Source organism: Leucoraja erinacea, chromosome 16, assembly GCF_028641065.1.
Source record: "Leucoraja erinacea ecotype New England chromosome 16, Leri_hhj_1, whole genome shotgun sequence".
Lineage (NCBI taxonomy): Eukaryota > Metazoa > Chordata > Chondrichthyes > Rajiformes > Rajidae > Leucoraja > Leucoraja erinaceus.
Window position 1 is genome coordinate 10349932 of NC_073392.1, and position 27062 is coordinate 10376993.

The window sequence follows — 27062 nt, forward strand, 5'->3', positions numbered from 1 at the left end:
TTTCAAGTGCAGTAATCATTGTAATTGTTAAACGGTTCTGAATGTCCTACTTGATGAAATAATTACAGATTGGACTTTTATTTGATCAGATACAAACATCAGTCCTAAAAAAAATATTCCAGCCTCACTTCTTGTCTCACTATATTAAACAAACTATGAGCTCCATTGAGATGTCAAACTTTGCCACTTGGCGTAATCAGTGTTTAAGAAACAAGTCAGATCTACCACATCACATTTTTGGACAACAATTACAAAATGTAATACCCCGATGAATGATATTTTTCCAATACAATGTTTGTACTTTGATATTTTTAAGAATCCCCCTTTAAAACAAATGCAACCATCTAATAATAACATCAGTTGTGTACCGACTCGAGTTTTGCCAGTGCACATTGTGAAAACAAGATACCATCGGTCACATAGGTAGTGGAACAAATATCATGCATACAATTTTAATCGAGTTGCTAGCTATTTTACGTGCTAATTTTAAAATAACAAGCGGAGGAATTCCAACTGAAAGCATGAATGGTAGTTCACAAATATTGCTTAATATATTAGGTATTTTGTACTGTGGGTATGAAGTATTGTAAATTAATCTTTCAGCAAAGGAAAATAGAAAACATACACAAACATTTAATATACTCGATGATGGATTGTTAACTTCTGCCAAGCCAATAAAACAGAAAGCACGATTTAAATGTACAAACATCTTTTAGTAATGCATAACCAATCACTTTTTTTTGCAGTTTGCTTCATTCTTTGCAGAATTTGATCTTTGTAGTCTGTTTAGGATCAGGAAAAATGGACTATATTGTTTTCATTGCGATCGTCCAGTGAATTTACTGTTTTTACACCTGGTATTCTAGGCTGTACTTTTACTGTAATATATTTAACATTCAGAGAGTAAAACTGAGAAGGGAAAAAAATATCACCGGTACTTTGAAACGATTATTATTGCACAAATGTAGTGCAACAGACGTTTTATTTCAAAACACACAATTCAATAACCTTTCATTACAACAACAAAGCACTATTAATTTCAACATTAATTTAAATCCCATTTAAATGAATCTTCAATAAGACATGCAGCAGCTGTTAAGTCTCGAGTTGTTTGTTCTCCTTAGGCTTAAGCATTTTGAATTATTCAGCTGTGCATGTGCCAGAGACATCTTGAGCTGGATGGAAATTCTTGAAATGTGGATATTCTACTTGGGCGTAGAATAATAAAAAGCATGTGTGCTTTAAAGAGGGGTCAACTTAATGAGGAATGCAAGTTGTATAGAATTACTTCTGTATCCCATTACAGCATGTGCTAATATTTGCTAAACAAATTTTTGGAGCATTTGTGCATAACATGCAGAAGTATTTTTTCAAGCAACTTGCCAACCTGGCAAAATGGTGATTCCATCGGGAGGCTTTTTAAAGATAGCAAGCTAATCATATATTTGATTGCACAAGTCCTATGGTAACCCTGATCATTCTGTGACCCAAATTAAAGTGATACCCCTGACATTCATAAGACTAAGCAATAAGATAAACTGGAAACAATTTATGTCACCTAAAGCTTTTTAACAAATCGATGCAACTATTTGTAATTGCTTGTTTCACAAGATTAAAAGTGTACAGACCTGACCTGTGTGCTCAGTTTTGTGGCCAACATGACCTGTGCATTGGTCATTAAAACAAACCACTTGTGATCAGCAATAATTTCCATCAAGAAATCCATATTACTAATATTTCCAGCATTTTAATGCAGTTTGAATTTATAGCTGATCAAATGCAGTAACCTAAATTGCTGTTACAAGGAGACAGTTTAACTGACATTATTAATTATGGGAGAATTTAATGGTTAAGTACTTGCACTTGTATTGGTCAGCTTTATGAGTGGGTCAGGAGAGTGTCAAGAATAGTGGTTGATAGCCGTCCATTTCATCTGCTACGGGGGGGGAATGTTCACGAAATGTGATTAAAAAGTGGAATAACACCGGAAAATTATGACTTGGGGATTTTGCAGGAATCAACATAATCCTGAAAATGACAACACTGCAAACAGTGTGAACAACCAGCATTTTTATTGCATTTAAGAATGCTAATGTCAGTAATTAGTACTGACTACACACATGAAATTTTTTATTGTCTGCATCAACAGACATGGAATGATGGATTACACTGATGTAAGGAATGAGTTCCTGTATGCCTCTACAATAATCTCTTAACTGGCAGCAACAACATTCAAAGCACCATGATAACACAATGTCCTCAATCTGTACCATTTTCGAAACAACCCTTTAAGAAACAGATTTTCCATTCACTGGCTTTTGACAGTGTAAAGGCTGCGTCTCTCATTCCTGACATTGAAGCTACCTGAATCATGGTACTTCGATCATGATAATGTGTGCTTTTCTTAGAGAAAAAGCACGTAACAAATTATCTTTACATCTTGGCACCTTGTAAAGTTCTTTTTAAAAAAAAAAAAAAAAAAAAAAAAAAATTATTCAACAGGTTGACACTCCCCAGTTTTAATAATCATGACTTCACTGCGACTAGCCCTGGAATTCATCATGCTAAGTATTCACCACAGCAGGAAGAGAAATTACTTTTTAAACTGTCTTCTTCAAATCCTTCAAACTTGTAAGACAGCTGCAGAGGGCAGTGACTGGACCTTTGTAAGCAAGAAGTATCAAAACAGCCTAACACAAAACTGTACAAAATGCTTCGTTCAATGGTAACTTAAAACTCTGTCAACTGTACTACAGTTATAGCAAAAAAAAAGTAAGGGATTTCCTCCCAATGTCAGCAAATGTCTTCTGTTATTCTCAAAGCAAGGGGTTAATAAGTAAAATACATGTGCAGAACATTTTGCAGTTTCAATACATACAGTCGTTTTCAAAGCTTTCTTTTTTTTTAATATAGTCAATACAATGCAGTTGCACAAAAAGCAAATGTGATTTGAACAGACTTTTTTTGTTTTTGTTTAAAAGAACAGTGTTTAGAAAGAAACAGAAAAGACAAAGGCTTGCACCAACACATTGGGATATTTATGTACAATGTAACAAACCCCCCACCCTTTAGAAGCAACTGTATATCCAAACGGATATGGTGACAAGGTTCAGTCATTGAAATCCTGTACATAAAGAGCCTGAGGTTCAGAGTTGATGCTGCTGAAAGGCTGTGGCACCTGCTAGATATGCAAGCTCTACTTTTGCTAGTCTTTAGACTAAACATGCAAGACATACAACTAAGTGCAACTGAGTGAAATGTTTTATTTTTCATTCCCTAAAAGTCTGAACTGAGGTATGCGTACGAACAGTTTCTCATGCTGTTAACTTTAGTCATGTCTAGCTACACATGCTGAGAATGTACTAATCTAACCATCCTTTTCCCTCATACGGAGCGAACCAACAGGCCACTCAGTTTGAAAGCATGGGGTCTTTTCTCATGATCCCATTTAGCAACTGCCTGTACATCCTCAAGAAGCTGCCTGGGATGCCGTTACAAATATATATCAAAAGACCACAGACTGCCCAGTTAACAGAATTTTGGATTATGCTGAAAAATAACTGCTGCAATGTCTCTTGTACCAAGCTAGTGAGTGCACAGGAGTGTTTTTTTTTTTTTAAATGGCAAACGTGGAAACAAAACAAACATTTTTCTATTTTTTTGCTGAAGTGTGCCAAAGTAAACCAAAAATATGTAAACTTGGCAAAAAGTAGATTGGTCTCCAAACAAAAGTCACACACCATCTTTCAAATACAGCCTCCACAATGAACATTTTTTTTTTTTAAACCTAAAAAGACTATAAATGTGGTCCAGTTCTCTCTTGGGAGCTATTCCTTTGCTCTCTGTATTCCCATTGGAATCTTGCATCTTCCGCACTACTCTCATCAGCACAGAAAAGTTCTACATTCACCTTCCTCCGATGGACTGCTTGCTCCCTTTGTTTTGTGGCCCTAGTGCCATAATTCCCTGGTTTGGTCACCGATTTCTACAATTAAAATTCCCGACAGTGAGTGAGCAAAAACAAAAACGTAATTCAGTATAGGAAAACAAAAAATCTGGATTTTCAGAGATAATACCTTTGGTTGAAACATCCACCTGGCCCGCTCCAGACATTGTTAAAAGGAGACTTTAACATCACAGGTTAGCATCTGTGCATCAGTCCATTTTTAGCCATTTCCCTCTAGATTCTGGTACCTCTTTTGATCAACAATAAGAGGATATTTGGCTTCATCAGATAAAGCGTCAAACAGAGAACATAATTTACCTTTTAAGATCATCTTTGGTAATCTCAGAAAAATTATCTGATTTTTAACAAAAAACAGGAAAAATAAATAAAAGCTCGGAAAGCTTTTTTTTTTCAACTGACAACCTATATAGTCCTAAATAAATACATGAGAGTGGGGTTGGGGGGAAAGTGACAGAAAAGTGACCAGTCGCAGTCTTGAGACAGGAAAGATGTTAAGCGTATTGGAAAAGAATTCAATGACCTATATTTAACAGAATTACCGTCTGTACGTAAAGTTTGCTCCAGAATCACAATCAGCTTGCAAGATAAGCCCTAGTGATAGGTTTTCTATTTTGATACCTACTGCAGACTTTTCTAAGTTTTGCTGAAATAACAAAATCTCTATTGAGCTACTTAACACAGCACTGGACATGAAAACCGTAACTGAAAAAAGCTTAAACTGCAGTGTAACTTATCATTTATACAGACAACATATTTTCATGTTCTACTTGCTTTCAACTCCGGTTATCTCCTTGCTGAACCTGAACAACAGGAATAGGTTTCTGGTGCATGCGCTGGAGATAAGGGATAGTCACTAAATGCGCTTCTTCTCTGTCATTCTGTCCCCTTGTTCACTGGTGGCATCTTTCCTCAAAGTAAACCGTTCTCTGGAGTTTTCGAATGTTGGCTCTGCCAGTCGACGCTTAAAAAGTCGTGCTCGCTGATTGCCGACCCAAGACGGACAAAATGAGCAGTTCTGTGAAACTGTGCACGCAATGAAAACTGGCCTGAGGTTGAACTGTGTATTTTTTTTAAAAATAATAATCCCAGTGAAGTTAAAGGGGAGTGGATGACAGAAAAGCTACTGAACCTCTAACAAACTGATGCGAGGCATTTTGGCCCATTGGTTTTCTTAAAAAAAAAAACCCTCAACATTCAACCACTAATGCTGAACATAGAACTTAATGAGGTTGTCCAAAGGCCTGTGGCCTACAATTATAAAACTGCTTGTGTGCAGCAGAAGCAGTGATACAATAAAATTTCAGCAAATTATTTTTCACAAATTATTTCCCTTCTCCCCTACCCCATGAAAACAAATGTGGATTGAAGGCAGTGATATTAAAACAATCCACTTCCAGGACTGTGCAACTCTGTTTTAGCCTCGCTCTTCCATTTTGAATATGCAAGTTCTGGGGAAGAGTTCCACCTGCAGTTTGAACAATTTTAACAGTTTTGATCAGACCTATGAGTCCAACTTGGCAGAACTGCAGTTCGACGTTGGCTGTACAGTCTTGTGAGGGTGACAATACAGCTCAGTAACTTTCAACTCTGATGTTGACTTCAGGAGAGGAAAATCCCAAGTACCAAACAAGTCCATCCAATGTACGTAGAATACAAATTCCTTTTTTTCCAACAAAAAGTAGAAAAAAATCAGAAACATTCCCCAATGGGATTCTTAATGGCACTAAAAGTCATTTAAAACATTTCATTACTTTGTCAAAAAGGGGCTGAAAATTCCTCCAAACTGCCACATTAGGGAGAGATTTCACAGGTAAGTCTGACAAGCTTTCTTTTCGTTTAATCTTCATCTCAGGAAATGATGGCAAGCATGCTCATTCCATGTCTTCATTCCCTGGATCCTCTTCAAATTCTCTGTCATTGTCCAGCTCTGGACTATGGTTTGCTGTTGTCACTAAGGACAAGGGGCCTTCCATATCCTCTGGGTCTATTGGCTCTTCCTTTACATGGATAGGATACCTGTTTAAATAAAAAACAGACCATTTTGTTTCAAACTGCATTAAAGGAAAAACAGTGTATAACTGAACTATGCCATATAGCACAGAACCAGGCCCTGAAGCCTGTTTCAGCAGTCTGAAGGGTCCCGACCCTAAACATCACCCATCCCCCTTTTCCAGAGATGCTGCCTTGACCCGCTTAATTAATCCAACACTTACTCCAAGGGTGGCACGGTGGCGCTACTGCCTTACAGCGCCATAGATCCGGGTTTGATCCCGACTACGGGGGGGTGCTTGTCTGTACGGAGTTTGTACGTTCTCCCCGAGACCTGCGTGAGTTTTCTCCGAGAACTTCAGTTCCCTCCCACATTCCAAAGACGTGTGGAGGTTAATTTGCTTGCTATAAATGTAATTTAAAATGTAATTTGTCCCTAGTGTGTGTGGATAGTGTTAGTGACGCTGGTCGGTGCGGACTCGGTGGGCCGAAGGGCCTGTTTCCGCACTGTATCTCTAAACTAAACTAAACTTTGAGTCTATCTACAGAAACAAGCCTTTCGGTTTGATTCCTCCATGCCGACCCATATGCCCTCATTTGGTCCATGTCCCATCCACGTACCTGTCCGTGGGTCTTTTAGTGAAAAGATTAGTAAAGTGAGTAATGCGGATGGCACTTTTTAAAATTAAACATCGAGTGAGAAGAGCATAGGAACTGGAAACATAAACTCTCAAAAAAAATTTACATAACAAATGATTTTTTAACTAAATAAAACAATAGATTTACAATATGCAGAAAACCCAAATTAAATGAGAGTAGGTGCAACAAAGCCCCTGTTTGTCAAGCATCTCGTGGAAGCTGATCACTGTGTATAATGCTGTTCTAGTTAACATGCAGAACCTGTAAGGCTTTTCTCCAGAGGATGACCCTGAGTGAGGTTCTATCATTAATCAACTTCAGCCAAACACAGCAACCAGACACCATGATACATGCTTTAAACTCCAAATTAATGCATATTTTTACAAACTGTCAATAATGGAAGAAAAGCACTGCCAGGAAACATAGGCTGAGGGGAAAAAAAAGCCTGCTAAACACAACAGTGTGATAAGAAACTGCATTCCTAACGAGAATAATAATGCTGTCAGTTGTAAACAAGGCGTAACATGATCCCAGCCCTTGGACTGGGCAAGGGATGCACTAAGGAGATGAGATCTGCCAAATTCTCATTACTGAATAGCACATGAATAACCCATAGGGAGAACGCAGGTTGATTTTATGAAACCACAGTGATAACAATTGAAAAATGTCTTGTGTAAATCACATTTACAACAATCTAGTCAGAAACACAAATAGATTTTGGGCAAGCTATGTCAGCATGCTCGTGTAAACATGCCAGTAAGCAAACAGCGCCTTCCTGAGTGCCTAGAATTGAAATAAGACAGTGTGTTCAAAATGATTTTGTTTCTTTGGCTTAACTATTATGCACTTAAAACAGGAAGTGAAGTGGGAGAAACAGAGGCCGCCCTTGTTGCTTTCAAAACAATCAACTCTTTACAGATATTCACTTCTTTATCTTTTTGAAAAAGGTGCAATAAATCGGACTCTTTCTCCCTCCCCTCAGCGCGCTGCCTCTCTCTCCCGTCACCAGTAAACCTTGTTGTACTTAACCTCCCTGTAGTAACGGCCGCTCCCCTACTTTGTACTTTTCCATGGTTATATCTGCTGCATTTGCTTCTAAAAAAAAATCTATTTGTATGTTTGATTTATACAGAGAATGACTTTCAACACAACTCCATGTTTGGAGGTTTGATGTAGTTTTGCCAATGTACACAACATACCAATGTGATTGTGTAGGAAGGAACTGCAGATGCTGGTTTACACCAAAGATACACACAACACGTTTACACCCAGCAGTATGAATATTGACTTCTCTAACTTCAAGTAACCCTTGCTTTCCCTCTCTCTCCCAGTTCTCTGACCAGTTTGACTGTCCTCCTGGTTACATTTTATCTCTGTTTGCTTTGTTGTCACCTTCTCCTAGCGAACAATGATCTGTTCTCCGTTTTCCTTAATCTAATTCCCTATCTATTTTGATGTCTCGTTTTCACACCTTTCCCTTCCTTATCTCTGTCCCCTGACTCTCAGTCCGAAGAAGGGTCTCGAACCGAATCGTTTCCCCTTCCTTCTATCCAGAGATGCTGCCTGTCCCATCTATCCCAACGTGATGTGCAGCTAACTTCGAACCATGTCAAGCTTTAACTGTCATCTTGTTGCAATTGTTACTCTGCACTGGATGTGTACATCCCAGTATTTCTGAGATTAACAAAGAAATTCAAAAACTTGTTTTCACCCACAATGAGTGCCTGCCTCACTCGACAATATGTGCATTGCTACTGATGTGTGTAAAAAGTGTATGTATATAAAGCTTTCAACGGCACATGAGAAGCTTTCAAAGAATGTCACCATGCCAGTGAGTGATCTGACATAACCACCGTATTGCAAATTCTTCCGCAGCACTTCATCAGGGTATTTTTCACACCAGGTACAAAGCAGAGTTGATTTTTATCTGCGCCACTGTTCATGCACAAACATACCAGATGTGACCCAATAAACAAGAAAGAAAGCAGTCAAAGATTCTGGTGCTTCTGGCAACTGCTGTCCACAAGACAAAATGTACCACGACTGCACACGAAAACCTAAACCTGTAGAGCGTGCACACACGCATACACACGTATGCACACACACACGCATGCATACACACACCAACACTTACATTCGCTGAATTGAACACATCGTTAAACCCCGACTTTAAATTAGAATGCAACTTCTGGATTCATTTTTGCGTCGGATTCAAATCTTACAATGCAAAGCAGATGTACAAGATGCAGCAAACCGCACCAATTAATCATAACATCTAATCTCACATATGTTGCTGTTTGTCTTTAAACAACAGGCAGTGCTATAGATTGCCATATGATGCATTTTTCCAAGCATCAGCTGTGGGGGAATTTGCTCAATAATCCCTATAAATACCTAACGCCCAGAGGGACTGCACACCCACCCATCCTGCCTTACCCTTCCTGTTTCAAAACTCTGTCCTCAATACCATTCATATATAGCATGAGCAGCAATCTCCCATTACTTCACACTGTTATATATGCGCTCATTATATCGCCGTCTGGTACTATAATGCTCCTATTAATTTTCCTTTTGATATTTTAAGAGTGATCTATAAATCATGAAGCCTTTCATAGGAGCCAGCATTAATGCTTGGCAAATGGTGCTGTTTGCAGCCTATTATCTTAAGCTTATAATGCAAGGAAGTGAATGATCAGTTTTATTCCACAGAATTTATTACAACTTTTGGGTTTCCAGTGGCTGCGGGCAGAATTATTCAACACCTTTGTTTTGAGTGGCTGTGTTGTTATCAGAATCATTTGCTATGCAAAACGATGCAAAATATTGCACTCTATCCAAGTTATATTAAAAAAAAAATACTTTGCTGCAGGCCACCTTAGCTCTAATCATTGCCACTGTGCATTGGTATTCTCACGCTGGTTTGAATAGTTATTAGTTACAGAATGGAAACAGGCCCTTCGGCCCAACCTGCCCACACCAGCTAACATGTCCCAGCTACACTAGTCCCACCTGCCCGTGTTTAGTCCATATCCCTCTAAACCTGTCCTATCCATGTACCTGTCTAATTGTTTCTTAAACGTGGGATAGTCTCAGCCTGAACTACCTCCTCTGGCAGCTTGTTCCATGCACCCACCACCCTTTGTGTGAAAACGTTACCCCTCAGATTCCTATTAAATTTTTTCCCCTTCAACTTAACTCTATGTCCTCTGGTCCTCGATTCATCTACTCTGGGTAAGAGACTCTGTGCATCTACCCGAACTATTCCTCTCATGATTTTATACATCTCTAAAAGATTATAGCTCATCTACCTGCGCTCCAAGGAATAGAGTCCCAGCCTACTCAACCTTATCCTATTGCTCAAACCTTCGAGTCCTAGCAACATCCTCGTAAATCTTCTCTATACCCTTTCCAGCTTGACAATTTATTTCCTATAACATGGTGCCCAGAACTAAAAACAACACTCTAAATTGCCTCACCAACTTAGAAGGGCGAAACATAGAAAATAGGTGCATGAGTAGACCTTTGAGCCAGCACCGTCATTCAATATGATCATGGCTGATCATCCACAATCCGTACCATGTTCCTACTTTCTCCCCCATATCCCTTGATTTTGTTAGCCCTAAGTCTAACTCTCTCTTGAAAACATCCAATGAATTGGCCCCCACTGTCTTCTGAGGCAGAGAAATCCACAGATTCACAACTCTCTGGCTGAAAAACTTTTTCTTCATCTCAGTCCCAAATGGCCTAACCCTTATTGTGTGAACCCTTATACTGTGAACCCTGATATTTTTTTTCTCCTGCATCTAGCCTGTCCAATCCCTTAAGAATTTTATGTGTTTCTGCCAGATTCAATTATTCTATTATTTAACTTCTATTATTTTTCTGACCGACAATAGAACCTAGCTGTGGAACTTCATATGCATCCAGCTCTGCCACTAAAAGCACTCATTACAGAGTGGCACTCGCTAACATGACAGTTGTTCATCTTCAATCAGCTTTCACCATTCTCGTTTGTGCAGTCACAACTACACGTGTGATTCCTTCAAAGAATACCAAGAGCAAAGTTTAAAATAATCTGACCCTTTTCCAACATGCTATGATTCCAAGATCACATACAAGCAGTAAAATGAGGGAGATTCCAAGATCACATACAAGCAGTAAAATGAGGGAGATTAATAAGAAAGAAAAAAAATGGTTTACTTGAATTTACTGACAGATTCATTCACTGTTCTGCTGTAGCTGCAACGACACAAGTTTGCGATGTCTAATAAAGGCAATGAAAGTGAGCACAGCACTGGCCCTGTACTCACTAGAGTTTAGAAGAATGAGGGGGGACCTCATTGAAATGTACAGAATAGTGAAAGGCTTGGATAGAGTCAATGTGGAGAGGATGATTCCACTGGTGGGAGAGCCCAGGACTAGTCATAGCCTCAGAATTAAAGTATGTTTTATTAAGAAGGAGATGAGGATGCATTTCTTTAGTCAGAGGGTGGAGAATCTGCGCAATTCTTTGCCACAGAAGGCTGTGGAGACAAAATCAGTGAATATTTTTAAGGCGGAGATAGATAGATTCCCGATTACTACACATGTCAGAGGTTATAGGGAGAAGGCAGGAGAATGGGGTTAGGAGGGAGAGAGATCAGCCATGATTGAATGGCGGAGTAGACTTCATGGCCAATTCTAGACGAGTGGCCAATTCTACTCCTATCACTTATGATCTTATGACAGCAACAACAGCAAAAGCTTCTGATCACTTTCAACCTTTAAACACGTATATAGCCTTGTAATGAAAAAGTACCAGAAATGTAAACATTCCTATTGCTAGCAGGGTGGTAAAGTCTTTGTCCTATCATTTAAAACATTGTTAAGAGAGTGGTGAATCTGGTGAATTCTCTGCCACAGAAGGTAGTTGAGGCCAGTTCATTGGCTATGTTTACGAGGGAGTTAGATGTGGCCCTTGTGACTAAAGGGATCAGGGGGTTTGGAGAGAAGGCAGGGATGGGATACTGAGTTGGATGATCAGCCATGATCATATCGAATGGCGGTGCAGGCTCGAAGGGCTGAATGGCCTATCCTGCACCTATTTTCTATGTTTCTAAAAATCTAAAATTTAATAGGTGTTCCTTTACAATTCTTGTCAAAGTTAAAATCCAGCATGAACTTCAAACCAGATTTAGATTTTACACTTCAGAGATAGAGCATGGAAACAGACCCTTCATCCCACTGAATCCATGCCGATGGATAACCTAGTTCTCTAGCACTGTTGGCGTTGTGGCAACTGCGGAGGCCTCAAATGGGCCTCGACCACGGGGTGAACAAGAGGAATAGGACTGGACTTTGCTGCCTTCCCTCACAGTGGGAACCATTGTGGGGGGATATTTTTATGTTTATTGTTAATTTCTTCTTTAATGTTGTGTTTTATTTTTATTGGTGTGCTGCAAATGGCAACTCAAATTTCACTGCACCAATGGGTGTATGTGCCAATAAATGTCCTTTGTCTGTCCTACAGACTCGGGCCAATTTGCCGATGCCAATTAACCAACAAACATGTCTTTAGAGTGTTGGAGGAAAATGGAGCACCCGCAGAAAACCCACAGGGAGAACATACAAACTCCGTACACACAGCATCCATAGTCCGGATCAAACCAGGGTCTCTGGCGCTGTAAGGCAGCAGCTCTACCGCAGCGCCACCGTGCCGCACTATAGTTGGGATCGAATCTTTTGCATTTTTGAGATCGCCACACCATTTTGTTTTAAAATTACTATTGGTTCTTACAGTTGCAGCAGCCAAAAAAAACCACGCACAACAATATCAAATAAAAATGGTTTACAACTCTCACGGAAATGTACTTTGGTGAAAATGAAACCCTTTTAGAAAGCATTTACAAGCAACCAAACTCAGCGTTAAAAAGGGCGCATCATTTTCTTCAGAACATTCTGTATTGGGTGGTGCAGCATGTTAGAACATGAAGCAGACATGAACTGGGGTGTGGTAGGATATGGTTTTGTACTTGGAAGTCCCCACATGTTAGCTTCCTGAGCACAGTTGCAATGCCTGGGAGTTAGTGAATGGAGGTCAAGGCCTTGTTATGAAAGGACATGGTACATACAGCCCACAAATATATTTGCCAGTGGTCAGTTACATGTTACGTCAGCAGAGAAAGGTGGTGGCTGTGGTTTACTGTTGATCCAAACCATTGATTGTAGAAGTGGTGTGCATACTATTAGAAGGGTATCAAAATAAATTGGTACACAACATGCCGAGTTCTTCAATTTTAAGTGAAATCATTTTTCATTTAAATTTATTTTTGCTCAAATGGGGTCAAGGAAAGAGCGTTCACGTTGCTGCCCTGTTATCACCAATCTTTCCACCACCACGCACAAGAAACGCAAGATGCAATTGTATGCGGATGCTGAGAAGTGTGTTCACCTCGGGCCGAACAATTTCTAAATTTGTGATGTGGACCCGATAAGAAGAAGACAGACAAATGGATTAAAAACACAATGTGCTGATGTGCATATGGTTTCCGTGGCAATGAATCTCTACAGTCTGACACAAAGTGCTCGAGTACCTCAGCGAGCCTGATCGCAGAGTTACTCCAGCATGTTCATGTCGTTTTTTGGAAACCAGCATCTGCAGTTCCTTGTCAACAAGCTCTACTGTCCTGCTGGCTTGGTACCCATGACATGTGAGTCATCTGCTCTCACAGTGGTCAGCTTTGGGGCATGGCAAAACCCAAACCAATCAGAATATACACCTAATCCAACCAGAACCCAATGCATAAAGTCAAATTCTTGAAGGATAGGCCGTTGAATAATGACCATATTTTGGTGAAAACTAACAAAAACGTATAATGATATTTTCTGAAGGAGGCTGTAGATAATCGTTGTTGTTGCCTATATAGATGAGAGTATGCAGAAGTGTGTGGTCTTCTCCATACTCATTATGAATATGGCTACTTGGGCAAAGGAACCAAGGGCAGTTGGTATCTGTAACAATATCCGTGCCTCAGTCAAAATAGCAGTAAGTCAGAAATAAATGGCTAATGTTTGGCACAACTGCACAAACTCTCAGTTGGCTGTTGTGTTATCTGTTATAAGTCACTGCTCATATCTTTGAGTCTTTGGCTTACAAAAGGGAATACATGGTAATAGACAGAGAAGGAAAAATAGGACAGATAAACGAGGCATCAGTTCCTTGCCATGCAACCATCCATTCTGCGATTCTGACCACCCTAGAGAAGATTATTGAATTTTTAAAAACGATTCAAGCAAAGAAGCGAGCAGAAGCAAGACTGAAATACTCACATTGTTTGCAGTGGGGAACGTCCTGGACTGCTGTCACTCTCGTTGCTATTTGAATGCTCCACTGCACCATTTAGCTCCTCATGGATCGCACTCACCATTGTGGCTACAGTGGCATTTCCCATGGAAGCAGTAGTGTATAGAGGTATGTTATTTTCAGCCATTGAAACCTACAAAGCATACAATGAAAATGAACTTCAACAGTAATGTAATTAATCTCATCGCTTGATGCTATGCAGTCTGTGTTCAGTGTTAGCATCTCTTAGGGTTTGTTTCCTACATAACATCGCACAGAATAGTTTAAAGGCACTGACATGTGTACATCTCTAAAATGATAAAAAGCGGGGTGGAAGATTGCAATCTTCACGTGGTCCGCCCTGTTTCGACAAATGCAATCAACCTGGCGTACAAAATCAAATAAGATCAAATAGAACAAGTTGTCCTACAACTTTAGGCTGTGCACACCATACGCAAGAAGACGAAGAATGATAACAAGCAAGTGAGTCTTGCAAGTGCTCTGTGCCATGCATATTTACTTCCAAGACTCTTATTTACAGCTCATTAGGCCAATTCATGGAACACTCAAAGGTTGGTGAGAAACAGGTATCTAGGCAAAAATGGTAAATGTCAAGTCTAATGCACTATCAATATGGAGGTAAATGGAACATATTGCCATGGCATTTACACAATCAATAGCACTGGAATTTTCTGAGAGCGTGTTGGTAATTTATTAATTTGAATAATTTAATTAAATATATTCATTTTGTGGAGGAGTGAAGAAGGGGTTTGTGGCAAATACACACAATGCAGACTAAACTGGATCCTTGACTGATTACCTGGCTACGACAGGCCTCACTTTGCACGAGGCTGTAACTCAAGTATATCCAGTATTGTCCGACCAGGATCCTCAGCCATCTGAGTTGTACCACGGCTGGCAATCACGATTAACACCTCATTCAAGTATCTTACATGATGGGAATGTTTCTAGGCAGGGACCAGCTATTTTTCTGTACATAGCCCAACAGGGGAATAAATGAACCCTTGTATCTTGTGTTACTCGTGTACTTTGGGAACGGTCAACAGCACTGCTGATAACTTCAAAAGTGGAGGGCATGTCAAATGTAGCAATTCACACACATGCCACAAAACCCTTCAGGGTATCCAAACTGAAATGTCTCTTGATCCATCAACACCCCAATGACATCCAATTTGGAACAAGGCGCGACACTGTACAATAGCTGAAGCTAAAAACAAGACACGCACATCATTTCAAGGCGACCAAACGTAACACTACTTTTTGAAAGAGATAGGATTCTTTTTCAATCATTTGTTTTATGTATTTTGAATAGTTTGTTTTAAGCATTTGACAAGCTAACATCTGCAGCCATGCAGGTATTTGCTTGCTAAAATTACAGGTTCTTTTCTTGGTGATTTCCACTTGAATTTTTGCCATCAATTTTTTCCTTTCCTGTCGCACTTCTTAGTAAACCTCATATTGCTCAGGAACTTGGGATCAGCTGCTCTCAGGGGTTCAAATGAAACAGACTTGAGGATGCATGAACTAATTCTGTGCCACATGTTATATGCCTTCTCTTGTCACAGGCCTTCACTGATGCACCATTCAGATTTACGCACTCAACCAATACTTGACGCAACCTGCTTGTTTCAATAAATGAACCATTCATGTATATTAGGGTTCTCAGAAACAAGGTATTTAAGGCACATAAATATCAGATGCCCAAAATAATCGGTGCATGCCGTATAATAGGTCCCACAGAATATTTGCAACATTGCTACAACTTGCCCTAGTCAACATAGTATTGGCGTCGTTAGCGCTCTAGCTGAAAGAGATGCTGCGTTAAGCAATTGTGCACAAATGTCACCCACAGTAGATTTCAAATAATATAGCTATAATGTACCATGGACACATTACCGACCTTTACCAATGTGATCTGCCATCGACCATTAAGCTTTCTCTATCTGTTTTTGGATTTATCTTTGAACAATTGCCTTTGATGCACTATTGTGGAATGTAAGCCTGCAAGATGCATTTATATATGCAAGTATATATATTTCATTCAAATGATTAATGCATGTGAGGTATGTAATCAGTGAATATCAGATATATGTATATATATATATATATATATGCGTGTGTGTATGTGTGTATATGTGTGTGTGTATATGTATATATATGTGTGTGTATATATATATATATACATACACATGTGTGTATATATATATATATATATATATATGTATGTATGTGTGTATAAAACTATCCAAATTATGTTCAAAGCAACTAATCAGCAATTGCCTTGTAATATCCAGGGGTTGTTCCAATGGAGGGAAAGCAAACACAACCTGAGAGGAACCTATATATTCGAAAAACCGGCAATAAGAACTAATGCAAAACTCCATTGTGTTACAGCAAAGGGTGTTAGAGTCTCTGGAATAACTGCCATGATGAGCTGAAAAAATGTAAGGCTCTATTCAACACTCTTCAGAAACAAAAGATTGAATGGTTATGAGCTGGACCAGTGATTTTCTTTTCTGTTTGGTTATTTCTTGTTTGTGGACTGTTCAACAGATTTTGGGTCCATTTGTTCCCATTATTCTGTTTTTCCATGAAAATGTATAGAAAATAAGAGGGGGTAGGGCCAGAAAAGTTTTCAAACTTCTTCTTACCTCTTTTGAACATGAACGATATTATTTGTATTATTTGAGTTACTTATTTGTTTGTTTTCCTTTGCGTTTTATTTTCTTTTTTTATTGCTTACAAGTTTATTTGTGTTTGTATTTTTTAACATGTTCAATAAATTAATAATTAAAATATATGTGTGTGTGTGTGTGTGTGTGTGTGTGTGTGTGTATAGCTCCATACAATTTTCCTAATTTAAATTTCTAGATGCAATAGATTGTACGGAGATCAAAATTCCAAAAGAACAGGCACCACTGATTTTGTGCCTAAGGTCAATTTGTATTTCTTATTGAGGGGACCTTGATTTGGCTGGCCACATGCAAAATGGCAGAGGACTCACAATACAATGCATATGCAGATCATAAAACTCTTGATGTCCTTCTGAAAGAACTGATTCAGATCAGTAACTGACACATCCACTGTTATTTACAGGAAAATGCAAGAAATTAATGTGGAGATGCTTGTGGAGTCAACTTTAATTGCAATACTGTTGCTGCTGGTGGAAAAAGCCTTGGCGATTTTATTTCAATGCTCAACTACCTCCGAAGTATTGGCAACAGTAGATGATAAACATTAACACTGCCTCTTAATTACAGCTGCAGCAACTCGGAAAAAGAATTCCCCCAGCAAAAGGGGTTGACCTCATAGAGTTGTATTTGAAGTTTCTAAAACTCAATGAAACAAAGTTTTCTACAGCCCTTGGGGTCTGTAAAACACAACCGCACACTGTTACACCATTTTATTAAGGAGGATAAGGCTGAATCTCTCCATTAATCGGTTTGCTGTCTGTGAATAAAGGACACAACTGATAATATCTCACAAAATCATAACTGAAACAGCCAGAAGCAGGTAGGGATGGTACTGCACGCTGCATATATTGACCAGTCCCCAACAGCATTTGGTGTTACTGATTGCATCCAAACAACATTGAGGTCAACAGACCAGCTATCTTCATGATACAAAGAGGTTTTCTCTCCATCAATGTTCAGCAGGTGCATGTGAGATTGCCACAATATAGATGGAATCAATTTGATGAATGCCCATGTCCTTTAAAGTTTATAATAATGCACTGGAACTGTGCCAATCCCACATTTTATGCAGACCAGCATAGATGTTTGAGGCTCAATGCTTGGTAACAGTATCTATTCCCTACAGTTTTGGTTCAAGATACGCATCCAAAGTCCCAATTCAAGCAGAGCACTGCAACACTCAACCAATGCCTCCACTGCCAAGATGGACCGAGAAACGTTTTATAACCTAAAAGAGGACTCAAAGTGCTGGAGTAACTCAGCAGGCCAAGCAGCATCTCTGGAGAACATGGATAGGTGATGTTTTGGGTCAGAACCTGGACAGTCACCTTTCCATGTTCTCCAGAGATGCTGCCTGGTCTGCTGAGTTACTCCAGCACTTTGTGCCATTTTTTGAAAACCAACATCTGCAGTTCCTTGTTTCTACATCTTCCTGTCGTATAACCTCAACAGACTAGGTCATTGTCTTTACGTTTTATCCAAGAGCAACATCTGTGGGATGTTTATGAAAATCTTTTTTTTTTTAAATGTTACTACTTTCCACATTCCCTACCTTAAGCTGCATAATGCACTGGCTTTCCTAGAGTAATCAATGGGGGCACATGATCAAGAATCCTACCGTTACTTAAGACTTTAGCACATTATTAAGAGAATTCTGCACGACTTTATGATCTCCCCTCATATAGAGGATTCACATTATTGAATTGTGAAAAATGTTTGCAGCTGAGGGAATAACACTGGTGGGTTTCGAATGGACAATGTATAACCCTTGTTATTTGCCCAATGGTCTCTAACATGATATGTGGCTGTCAAACAAGGTTGTCGGGCAGTGCCTTGTATCTGAGGAAGGATGTGCTGGCTCTGGAGAGGGTCCAGAGGAGGTTTACACAAATGATTCCAGGAATGAGTGGGTTAGCATATGATGAGCGTTGACAGCACTCGCTGGAGTTTAGAAGGTTGAGGGGGGACCTCATCGAAACCTACAGAGCAATGAAAGGCATATATATAGAGTGGATGTGGAAATGATGTTTCCACAGGTGGGAGAGTCTAGGACCAGAGGTGACGAGGGACTTCTTTAATCAGAGGGTAGTTAATCTGTGGAACTCATTGCCGCAGAGGGCTGTGGAGGCCAAGTCAGTGGATATTTTTAAGGCAAAGATAGATACATTCTTGATTAGAACAGGTGTCAAGGGTTACAGGGAGAAGGCAGAAAAATGGGATTAGGAGGCAGAGATCAGTCATAATTGAATGGCAGCATAGACTCGATGGGTCGAATGGCCTAATTCTACTCCTTTAATTTGTGAACTTCACCCACTTAGTGATAATCTTTTGGCATCAAAAAGGTCCTGGCATTTTCCCCATTGTGCCCAGTTGGCAAAGTGGGCTCTAATGGCCTCCTCCTGCACCTATTTTCTATGTTTCTATGACCTGACTGTTCAAACATTTCCCAATAGCTCTCAAGTTTTGCAACTGGATTCACAACCAGTAACATGGCCACCTGAGAAATGATTATTGGGGGGGTGTCGTGAGTAACTAGTTCTTTTCCTGTCCTGCTAACTAAATAATATTTCCCAAATTTACTCTTGCAAAAATTGGCGTCTCTCAGCTATAGATCATAACCTAGCTGAAAATCCCAAATTACTGGTGAAAAGTCTATTGTACTACTGTATCTCCTACTTTTGCTAATAATTACAGGGAAACTATAACCTGTAGGTTTACCGTTTCCACTTTTGTCGACGTATGATTTACGACCTTTTTCATTGCTATTTATGACCGGCTAGCAAAGGGACAAGTAAGCGTGGATTTATATGGTGCAATTTTGTTAAATGTTATTTGTGTTAATGGAATCCAAAATACAGTCAACTACACTGAATTTTTAATAATGAACATCCCATAGTTTGCAAGTTAATGCCCTGGTGTAATTAACAAAAAAGCGGTGTGGTTTGTAAAATATCTTTGCAATATAGTCGCCGCTAGTGGTTTCATCTATGGTACCCCACATGCATTTTTTTATCTCTGTATAGATAGCAATCCCGTTTAAGATATGGAGCACCCCAGTCATATTCTAGGTTATTATAAAATGGAGCACATTCCCACTATTCAACGAACTAAGAGGACCCAACAAGAAACATAAAGCACAAACATTCCACACGTGGCCACGGACGAGAAAGTAGACACTTAAAATGTCTTTAAAAAACTATGGCGTCACGTTTGCACCAATGTAGCAATAAAAGAGGTACGCATGTAAATAACAAGGTATAGCAAAGCAAATAAATATCCCAGGAAAAACAAATCAGATTATTTGAGTTCGCTCTGCCCCAATTCCTTGTTTTTAAGTGATACAGTACAGAAACAGACTCATCCATGCTGACCACCAATCACACTAGTTCTACATTATCCCATTTTCTCATCGACACCCAACACGAGGGGCAATTTTTACAGAGACCAATTAACCATAAAAACCCTCACGTCTTTGGGATGTGCAAGGAAACTGGAGCACCCAACGGACACAGAGAGAACATGCAAACTCCACACAGACATAGCACCCAAGGTCAGAATTGAACCCTGGCCTGTAGTGCTGTAGGGCAGCAGGTCTAATTACTGCTGCACTATTGTGCCACATAAGTAGTATTAGCACATTGTAATGATACAAGCAGGTTTTGAGGTATCAATGGTAGGGAAAGAACACTTCAACTACATAAAACTTAAAAACAATTATTAAAACACAACGATAAAACAGTGAGTCTCATGCGTTTTCTCTGCACTCTGGGAACTCCTTAACAGTGGCCTGACCTAGAGAAGTCTGGGGTCCTGGTGCCATTCTGGATCCCGGTCCAAGGGGAAATCAAATGAGTAGGAAGGAACTTCCTCTTTCTCTCTTTGCACTACCTGTTATACTCACAGATGTGTAGGAAGGAACTGCAGACGCGGGTTTGGACCGAAGACGAACAAGGGGTGCTGGGGTGGCTCAGCGGGACAGGCGGCAACTCTGGACAGAGGGAAGGGGTGGTGTTTCGGGTCGAGACACTTCTTCGGACTGGGCGGGGGAGGGGGAATCGTGGGATATAGACGGCGATGTGCAGATATGTGGATGGGCGATGTGCAGGAGAGTGAGGATGGCAAGGGAAATGTGCCATTGTTGGCTGTTTGCTGGGTGAGAACGGGAGCCTGGTGCATCTTGAGTGGGGGAGGACTCACTCAGTCCACCTGGACCTACCTGATCTCCTGGTTGCTAAACACTTTAATTCCCCTTCCCACTCCCACAAAGACCTTTCTGGCCTAGGCCGCCTCCATTGTCAGAGTGAGGCTAATTGCAAATTGGAATAACAACATCTCATATTTTGCTTGGGTAGCTTACAGCCCAGGTATGAATATTGATTTCTATAACTTCAAGTAACCCCTTCATCCACTCTCTCTCTATCCCTCCCTCACTCAAGTCACACCGCGTTCCCGTTCTCACCCAACAAACAGCTAACAATGGCATATTTCCTTTATCATTACTTTTTTTGCACATCTTTCATTCATTTGTTCTATCTCTCTAAATCAGTCTAAATCTCTTGTTCCCCTTTCCCCTGACTAGTTTCGACCCAAAACGTCACCCATTCCTTCTCTCTAGAGATGCTGCCTGTCCCGCTGTCCAGCATTTTGTGCATATCTTCAGTTTAAACCAGCATTCCTACATGAGGAGGAAGGAACTGCAGATGCTCGTTTACACCGAAGATAGACACAAAAATACTAACTCAGCGGGAAAGGCAGCTTCTTTGGAGAGAAGGAATGGATGACGTTTCGAGTCGAAACCCTTCTTCAGAATGAGCGTCAAGGGAGACGGAAATTGGAGATATGGAAGGGTAAGGTATGAAAACGACAGATCAAAGCAGACGATGATCGAAGAAAGGAAATGTACAATAGTTCATTGTTGGGTGAGGAGAAGGTGACAAGGTGGCATACAAACAGTAAAATTAATCAGGACAGTGAATCTAGTCAGGGAACTAGGATGGGGGTAGGGATGGAGAGCGAGGGAAAGCAAGGGTTTCTTGAAATTAGAGGTCAATATTCATACCGCTGGGGTGTAAGTTACTCAAGCAAAATGTGAGGTGTTGTTCCTCCAATTTGCGTTTGGCCTTACCCTGACAATGGAGGAGGGCCTAATGAAATCTAATGAGCTCACTTGCAGATACATTTATATAATCAATAAATAAGTCCCCGCTTCTTCCTAATCTACAAACAGCAGCTGCCAGCTACATTTGATAAAAAAATCAGCCACCCTCCCACATGGAAACAAGTTATTTGCCATACAAAGCTATTTTACTGCAATAGGCGCCAAGCTAGTTCAAATCACCTTCTTTGATAAACAAGTTGGTCTCATTGAATGAGCATGCTACATGTTTTACAGCTGCAGATCTCAAAGGCTCATTGTTTACTTGTTATTTTTCCTAAAATAAACTTTCTCAGCCTGGGTGGTGTTAGCTGACTAACTTGCACATTTTGTCAAAGACACATTTTAACCCTTACATCGCACTGATGAAAATACACCCTGAGACCAAAAGTAGTGAGTGGCCAGTTTCAACTCTCTTTCAAAGATTATAAGGGGGTGGGAGATTGCAACCTTCACGTGGTCTGCCCCGTTTCGACTAATGCAATCAACCCGACGTAAACAACCAGATGATCAAATAGAACAAGTTGTCCTACAACTTTAGGCTGTGCACGCCACACGAAAGAAGAAGAAAGAGTATAAGAAAATAATCATGGATTTATTAAGGGAGATTATGAAGGACATCTGAATCAACAAGTAGTGTGAGAGAGTTTGCTGGACCATCTAGTTCAGAGAAATGTAATCATGTCTGTTATGATTTGTATGGCATGATCTCAATATGTCAATAGGTAATACATATATATATATATTGTACAGGAAAGCACTGCAGATGCTGGTTTAAATCGAAGACAGACACAAAATGCTGGAGTAACTCAGCGGGACAGGCAGCATTCTAGAGGAAGGAATGGGCGATATTATGGATCGAGATCCTTCTTCAGACGGATTTTGTATAATCAAATCTGATGTGAAATAATTATATTGATGCAAAAATGTTTTCATAGAGATATATTTTGGTCAGTGGGGGATTTTTTTTTAAAAGTCATTATTATTTTAAATTTTTTTAAGTCATTATACATGGATATTTTTCCCACTAATTTTGGCAAATGGAACAATTAATCATAAATATCCCAATTGCTTTCTTCAACAAGTCGAGAAGAACAGATTAGACACAAAATGCTGGAGTAACTCAGCGGGACAGGCAGCATCTCTGGAGTGAAGGAATAAGTGACATTTCGGGTCGAGACCTTTCTTCAGACAGGTGAGAGCAGGTTAATATATTTAGATATAAAGACTATACAGTTGCTGGTGGGTGGGTGCGGGGATGTTTTACATGGAGATTTCACAGTAAAGTTCAAAATCTTTAAACATTACAATGAGTGGTAAATGTGGCAGATTTAAAGTAAAAACATAATGAAAGCAGAATAAATCTTGAATTCAGTAATTCTAATCTGGAATGCATGAGATGGAGTCTCACTTTGGCACAGACACCAACTAGTAAGGCTGTGTTCACATGTGTTAGTTCAATATGAACTCTGTAAGATACCTGCAACTATAGTTACCACCTTAATGAAATGGAGATGCCCTGTGTTAGTCCCAATGGGCTTTAGGAAGCAATGTGTTAATAACATTGAAAAGGGAACTGGATAGGGCTGAGGGGAAGAAAAAGAGCGGGAATATTTGGAGATTGCATTAAAAAAAACCAGCATGGGTGACATGACAGATAAATCCACTCACATTGTATCATTCTATGATTCTAGGATCCGAAACGTAGTATTAACAAAATCTATAACTGAGAATATGAGAAAATGGTAAAGAAACTGAGACATTTAGGAAGGGAATTTAAGAACTAGAGGCTGGCTTGATTAGTACAGGTGTCAGAGGTTATGGGGAGAAGGCAGGAGAATGGGATTATGAGAGATAGATCAGCCATGATTGAATGGCGGAGTAGACTTGATGGGCCGAATGGCTTAATTCTCATCCTATCCCTTATGGCCTTATGATCAGTTGGAACACTCTGCTGATCCTCTTGGGTCAAACGATAAAAATGTTGCCATCTGTTCTAAGGTTTCAGAGGCATATTTACTGTACAAAATCAAAGGCATATCAACTAGAAACATGCAATCGGAAAATCATTTTGCACAGCTCACTATTTTTTCCGGGATATTAAAGAAAAAGTGACTCATGGAAGGAGGTTACATGGTGAGACAAATGTAAAATGTATTCTATTGTTCCTTATTGACTGACTTTTCTTAAGTGTACACAAAGAGTCCATGTTTTCTTTCTGAGCTCCAGTATAGAATAAATTTATGACTTTTGCTGAGCAGTCTGCTGCTGAGCAAAGACCAACTGCAGCTTCACCTCAATGAGGGCTAGACAGACAGGATATCCCTTGTCAATGCTACATTTGGGGGTTTAGGCGTTCAAAGTCTGAGAACCAGTCAAGATCTGCTTCATCTCCAATGCTGATTGCAGATGAGTTCATAAGTGATAGGAGCAGAATTCGGCCCATCATGTTTAATCCGCCATTCAATCATGTCTGATCTATCTTTCCCTGTCAACCCCATTCCCCTGCCTTCTCCCCATGGCCCCTGACTCCTGGACAAATCAAGAAATCTAGAGCCAGGGCTCACAACATCTGCGGGTCCAAGTGAAAACGTTCCCAGCAGTTCTGAGTTATCATTCAGAATTACAAGGGTGTGAGCTTTTAAAATAAAGGATCCCAGTGATTCTGGTAAAGGAAGTTCCAGCATGGATGTTAGCTCGTCAACAATACAGGTTTGAAAGGTTCCATCCCCAGCTTTGCCTCCTGGAAAAGGTTGTCAACAGAATTCCCTTTTTTTCAGTTTAGTTTAATTTATTGTCATGTACATGAAAGACTATACATGATTGCGATCGAGCCATTTACAGTGTATAAATACAAAATAACATGATAACGTTTAGTGCAAAGATCGTCTGAGCGTCACCAATGAGGTAGATAGCAGTTCAGGACTAGTCTCTAGTAGTGGTAGGATGATTCACTTGCCTGTTAACAGCTGGGATGAGGGGTCAAGGAAAGAGCGTTCACGTCGTGGCTCAATTTCCACCAATCTGTCCACCACCACGCACAAGAAGTGAGATGACAAGACACCATTGTACGCAGATGTCGAGAAGTGTGTTCAGCTCTGGCTGAACAACCTCTAATCTTGTGTGTGGACTCGATAAGAAGAATCTGGGAAGAAATTGTCTGTAAAGCGTCCCAGGTATTTGCCACTTTAGGCTAGGACGAAGAAGGTCAGTGAGATGGGTCTTTTCTATCTGGCTCGGGTATGTGTGGACGGGCACCAACCATGGGCATTGATTCCAAATGGCAGGACAAGTTCAGCTTGACCCAGCTCAATGGTAGACAACTGCAGAATAAATATCTACCAGAGAGAAACAATTGTTGTTTACATTTGCTCACTGGTATTAACGTCATTATAATCTGATGATAGAAATACCCATGCGTACAGATTCGTCAGTAAATCTGCCAACTATTTGTTTTGAAATGGTTGCAGATTCATCATGTTGTCTACTTTCCAGCCATAATTGTATGCCAACTTTGTGGAAACAATATCACTTGTGCAATACAGCTTTCATTTGGCATGATTTCCTACCATTTTATTGATATGTTTTTGGCTGAAGTACCACAAAACATGTGAATAATATGGCCTAGAAATTACGTAGAAGGGAGGGATGTTGAGGCAGGTACTATTGCAACATTTAAGAAACATTTAGACAGGTGCATGGATAGGATAGGTTTAGAGGCATATGGGCCAAATGCAGGCAGGTGGGACGTGTAGATGGGACGTTGGTTGGTATGGGCCGATGGGCTTGTTTCCGCGCTGTGTGGCTCTATGATTATGACTCTATGTGTATCACTATAATTAAATCATGTCTAAGAGAAGGTTATGCAGCATAACCACATACACAAAATAAAGCTAAAGGATTCATTTAAATGTTTGTTACATATACCATCAAACCTGCCTACTCTTGTAAGATCCTTTGAGTATTTTCAACTTATTTCTTTACAGGACCCTAAAAACTCATAACCATCACTCACTTCTCTTACAATCTTTAGCCTTTCAAACCCTAAGCCTGGAAGTGCAAATCACACCTCCAAATTCAAGTGCCTAAGCGTAGGCGATACATTTCCCCCAAATTCTCTCACATTTCAGCAGAACAGCCACAGATATTCAGGCATAAGTTCACCACCTTCCCGGTGGCATAGTGGCACAGCCGGCGGAGTTGCCGTCTCACATTGCCAGAGATCCAGGTTCGATCCTAACCTGGGGTGCTGTCTGTGTGGAGTTTGTACGTTCTCCCTGTGAGCACGAGAGTTTCCTCTGGTCTGGGATGTTAATTGGTCTCTGTAAACTGCCCCCAGTGTGTAAGGAGGGGATGGGAAAGTGGATAACCTAGAACTAGTGTGAACGGATGGTGGTTGGTTGGAGTGGACTGGGTAGGCCAAAGGGCCCGTTTCCAAGCTGTATCTCTCTAAACTCTAAACTAAACCAACTCTCTATAGCTTTTGTGTCAGCTCAACGTTTCTGGGTTGCAACACCAACAGTGAGCACCTCCATGGGATATAGATTTAGCCATCATTTCCCACTCCTACATGGCAAAGGTGTCAGCCTGCCCACTGCTCACAGATCAAGCCATGTCTAACTAGAAGCTTACACTGAGTATTACAATTGGAGAACCTATAACCAACCATTAGAACCACAATTATACCAGTATATGAAATTAGGGGATTATATTATCTACTGCTCATTCTAAAGAAGATGATGTTAGTACAAAATGACGGAGTAATTATGAAATTCTATTTCCATGAAAGATAATTTGCCCTTTGCTTAAGTTTGTCTAACGCCACATCTACTCAACTAATTACATAGGAATTGGCTTTTCTGGCAGAAGGCATGAAAATTGGTTCACATCTTCCTTCATATATACGGGGCATAAATTACTTGTTAATGATTAGCCATTGGTTAAGCTTTGTGATGATATAAATGGCGGGAGGTTTAGCATTCACTGGTTCTTAATGGCCCCGTGAATGCCAACAGTAGCCAGCCACCCAAACCCGCTGCTACCATGTATATATATGACAACAGTTTAGTTTTTGGTTTAATTTAGAGATAGAGCACGAAAACAGGCCCTTCGGCCCACCAAGTCTGCGCAGACCAGTTATCATCGCACACTATCCTACACATACTGGGGACAATTTACATTTCTACCAAGCCAATTAGCCTACAAACCTGCGCGGCTCTGGAGTGTGGGACAAAACCGTAGTTTCCTAGAGAAAACCGACGCAGGTCACGGGGAGAA

The 27062-nt window shown here is 40.1% G+C and overlaps 1 protein-coding gene across 19 annotated transcripts in view; it reads right to left on the minus strand.

Annotated features, from left to right (window-relative positions):
• Positions 1 to 2055: 2055 nt before the first annotated feature.
• Positions 2056 to 27062, minus strand: part of foxp1b (forkhead box P1b) — a 474222-nt gene continuing 449215 nt past the window's right edge. For all 19 annotated transcript variants that reach the window (XM_055647671.1, XM_055647675.1, XM_055647681.1 and 16 more), the window contains 2 exons: positions 13904 to 14070; positions 2056 to 5983 (listed from right to left, as the gene is read on the minus strand). In XM_055647671.1, coding sequence (XP_055503646.1) covers positions 5839 to 5983; positions 13904 to 14070 — 312 coding nt within the window. In that variant the 3' untranslated portion in view covers positions 2056 to 5838. The remainder of the gene's footprint in view (positions 5984 to 13903; positions 14071 to 27062) is intronic.